The 3,921-nt window shown below is 49.2% G+C and overlaps 1 protein-coding gene across 1 annotated transcript; it reads right to left on the reverse strand.

Moving 5' to 3' along the window:
• Nucleotides 1-460: 460 nt before the first annotated feature.
• LOC139838032 (uncharacterized) lies at nucleotides 461-1,249 on the reverse strand. Its single transcript, XM_071827383.1, has one exon. The coding sequence runs from the start codon at nucleotides 1,247-1,249 to the stop codon at nucleotides 461-463; it is 789 nt and encodes a 262-aa protein (XP_071683484.1).
• Nucleotides 1,250-3,921: the final 2,672 nt, after the last annotated feature.

A 3,921-nucleotide genomic window follows, 5' to 3' on the forward strand; every position in this document is an offset into this window, starting at 1 on the left:
TGAGGCGTTTCATAACGGTTGGTTTCATCCCACTTTTCTTAACGAAGGGTTCGGTGATGAAAGAATGAGATGCTCCGGAATCAAAAAGAACTCGGGCAGGAGTGGAGTTGACTAGGAACGTACCCATCACGATGTCCGGAGCTTCCTCGGCCTCTTCAGCGCTGTCATGGTTCAGGTGTCCATGGGCGGCATTGGCCTGCTTCTTGACAACAGGCTTCTTCCCTGACGCCGTCCTAGCTTGAGCTTGATTGGGTCTTGGTGCGTTGGCGCGTTGAGGCATCCTCATCTTGGTAGGGCACTCACGAGAGAAGTGCCCCGGCTTCCCACAAGCGAAACATCCATCTCCTTGAGGACGAGCGGGCGGATTGGGGCGAGGGTTGTTGTTGTAACCTCCTCCACTGGAACGAGGCTGTGGAGCTGAACGGTTGGTGTTGAAGGTGTTGGGACGGTATGCAGGAGCTTAGGTGGTGTTTCTCTGGGGCGGAGTGGATGATCTGGTAGGGGGCGGGCTGCGATACTTGGGGTTGCTAGGTCCACTCTGTTGCTGTTGCATCTTGCGCTTCCTGGTCTCAAAAGTAGCCTTGCGCTTGGATTCCACCATGATGGCAGCATCCACAAGCGACTCCAAGTCGGGGTAGGGTACAACCACGAGGATACTCTGAATTTCTTCATGCAGACCATTCATAAAACGGTCACGCTTCTTCTCATCAGTGTGTGTGTCCTGAGGGGCGTACCTTGCTAAGGTGTTGAACTTGTCGAGGTAATCCACCACATTGGAGTTGTTCTGCTTCAAGTTGAAGAACTCATCACGCTTCATCTTGATCAATCCCGTAGGGATGTGAGCTTTACGGAACTTGGCGGTGAACTCTTCCCAGTTGATGACATGATCAACAGCTTGCATGGCTTTGACATTCTCCCACCAGGCTCGGGCAGGGCCGGAAAGAAAATGGGTGGCGAGAAGAACTTTCTCGTTATCTCCCACGGTAGCGACTTCCAGGTTGTTTTCAATTGTGCGGAGCCAATCATCCGCGTCTAGGGGAGCGGTGCATTTGGAAAACACGGGCGGATTGGTGTTCTGGAAATCCCTAAGACGTGATCTTGGCGCTTCCTCCCCGTGTCCATCTCCTTCTTCATTGCCACGGTTTCCCGCGGCAACTTGAGCAATTTGCCGAAGTGCGGCAATGTTGGCTTCACTTTCCGCGCGAGCACGCTGGCGGTCTTCCATCAAAAGGCGCATGATTTTTGTCATGTCGGGATCAGGGGGTGGCGGTGGGTTTTCGGAAGTGGAACCTCCTCGGCGAGTCTCAACCATCTGGGGAGGTAAAGATGATAGAAATGGTAATGAGATGACGGAAAAAGAGATATTCGGGAGTTCAAGTGCTTGCCAAGGGGAAGGAGTGTGCATGCATAAGAAAAAGAAACTTCGAAGGAGAAAGAAGCATAACAAACACGAATGCAAACATTCAACCACAACGTCGGTACTACCCAAAAGCATCAAAGTTCACAACCACCAAGGTCACATAAGGACCAACAAGCACGACGTTACATAGGGGACACTATCTCATAACAAGTCTCGCAAGTGCACATCTAGAAGTCATCAAGAGGAGCGGAAGGGCCATCAAACGGGGGCTCCTCGGGGTCTTGCTCCTCATCATCCGGTGTAGCCTCGATGGTGCGGAGAGGCGCGGGTTCTTCGGCCTCGTCGTTGATGAAGGCGCGATCCTCATCATCTTCTTCATCAAGCCCGCCGAGTCCTTCCTCCTCCATGTAGTCCTCATTGTCGCTAACAAGAGCGGTGCCCTCCTTACGGAGATCGTCACCCTCGTCCTAGACACCCTCCAACTTTTCTTCGGCATCTCGAAGAGCGGACTTAAGGTGCATCACCTTCACCTTGAGCATGTAGTTGGCTTCATGAACCCGGAGCTTCTTCTTCTGCTGGCGACGATACTTCAGTTTGGCAAGCTTCAACTCCATCTTGAGTCCCTCCATCTCATGCTTCAGCACTTCATTCTCCATCCTGTTGGAGTCAAGACTGAGCTGGGTCTTGAACAACAGGTTCTCCATCTGGGCGGTCTGGCGTCCAAGGGGACAAGTGTAGGGAGTCATAGTGGGAATCCCTTCCTCATTGCGGCGCCCCAAGAGAGCATGAGGGAGCCCCTTCGCCTCCAACTCAGCTAGGTGGTGGAAACAAAGGCGCGCGAGAGATGCTTGCAGCACCCTCACAAGACCCTCCTCCCAAGTGCGGTCGAAGACCTGGACCTCAATCTCCTCGATGTCCCTCACATGAGAGCCCCGGAGCGTGCAAACCACCATCCAAGACATCTCGCCTTCCTTGGTGCACTCCATCTGTCCTCCCTTCACTTCGGGCAGCAGGCGTCCAACGGCCCGCGACACCTCGATGAGGGCAATCTCAAACAGAAAACGGGGCTGGTCATAGCCCAGCTGGCGGCTCATGGTGAACATCGGTGGGTCCATCTACACAAGATTTTAAGTTGGTAATTAGTAACATGATAAAAGTGTGCAAAATTTTAAATACATAAGGTAAAAACATTAAAGCTTAGTGCAAGTAATATTTAGTCTAAGAGAAATTAGGGGAGAGACTAGGCATTATTTCAGCAATTATTCATCTCGTTTTTGATATAGAAAATAGTTTTTGTACTATCTTAACGTCCATGCTAACTAAGGTCTCCTAAGGTCAGGATGGCTCTGATACCAGCTCTGTGGGGACCCCAGACTAGCTGTCCGAAATACCATGTTATGCATTCAACTCACGATCCCATGATCAGTTCATCGTGAGCACATAACCGAACTGAATATCCAGATTACATCATCCATTACAGAACCGAATAAATAAGTCTTACAATAGCGGGGTCACATGACCCAGTCTTACATAAATGCCACAGCAAGCAAGTTCACAAACATAGCAGCGGATACACGTCAACGTCGTCGGGCCCAAGTCATGACTTAGACCTACAGGCGTCTGACTTGGAGATCGTCCTAGGTCGCATAGTCGTCCAGGTATCCTCCATCGTCTTCATGGTCCTCCTCATAGTCTGGCCAAGTTAATAGCCAGGGACAAAGCCGTGAGTACATTTGGAATTGTACTCGCAAACCATCAAGAAGGGTACTTTGCAAGAGTGCAAGATCATAAGTGCTAATCTAAGGAGACAAGAAGGAAAAACTATTTTCTCCAGTGGAAAATAGCATGAGGAAGAGAATCAGTTTCTCTTGTGGATATAGCATGTGAAAGAGAAATAGTTTCTCTTGTGGATATAGTATGCACAAGAGCGTCAGTTTCTCTTGTGGATATAGCATGCCGACATCTCAGGTGATGCGGACACTATGGTGTTTTCAAAGGTATCTAGCTAACCTTCTAGGAGAAAAGGCAGCATGCCGCCATCTCAATTGATGGGGACGCTTAGGAAGTTCTATGACATATCTATATCTTTATTGAAGAAGAATTAGCATAAGGCCATCTCAGTTGATGGGAATGCTAGAGAATTCCTATGACATATCTATATCTTTATTGAAGAAGATACTTCAAAAGATATCTATGACATCTCTATATCTTTGTTAAAGAAGAGTTTCCCTTCAAGAAACATTAGGGTAGAGTTCCCCACTTGGTCCCAATTTTTCCACGACCATCTCCATATGGTCAACACACGCCCTTTCTCCGTACCTTTCCGGTACACATAAGCACAACACTTCCTTTGCAAAGCATTTGTCAAAACAAAACGCAAGCCCAGGTTAAGTTTGGCCATATCAACTTGTCCATGACCGCGGACGCGGCTATTTGAATAGATTTGACTCTGCAGAGTTTGCGCACTTCCCCATAAGAACTGATAAATCCGCCGGGATCATCCCCGGTTCGTCATACGAAAGTATGCGAGTCTCGGATAACCAGTCATAGTCTTTCGCCCG

Source organism: Lolium perenne, chromosome 3, assembly GCF_019359855.2.
Source record: "Lolium perenne isolate Kyuss_39 chromosome 3, Kyuss_2.0, whole genome shotgun sequence".
In the NCBI taxonomy this organism is placed as follows: domain Eukaryota; kingdom Viridiplantae; phylum Streptophyta; class Magnoliopsida; order Poales; family Poaceae; genus Lolium; species Lolium perenne.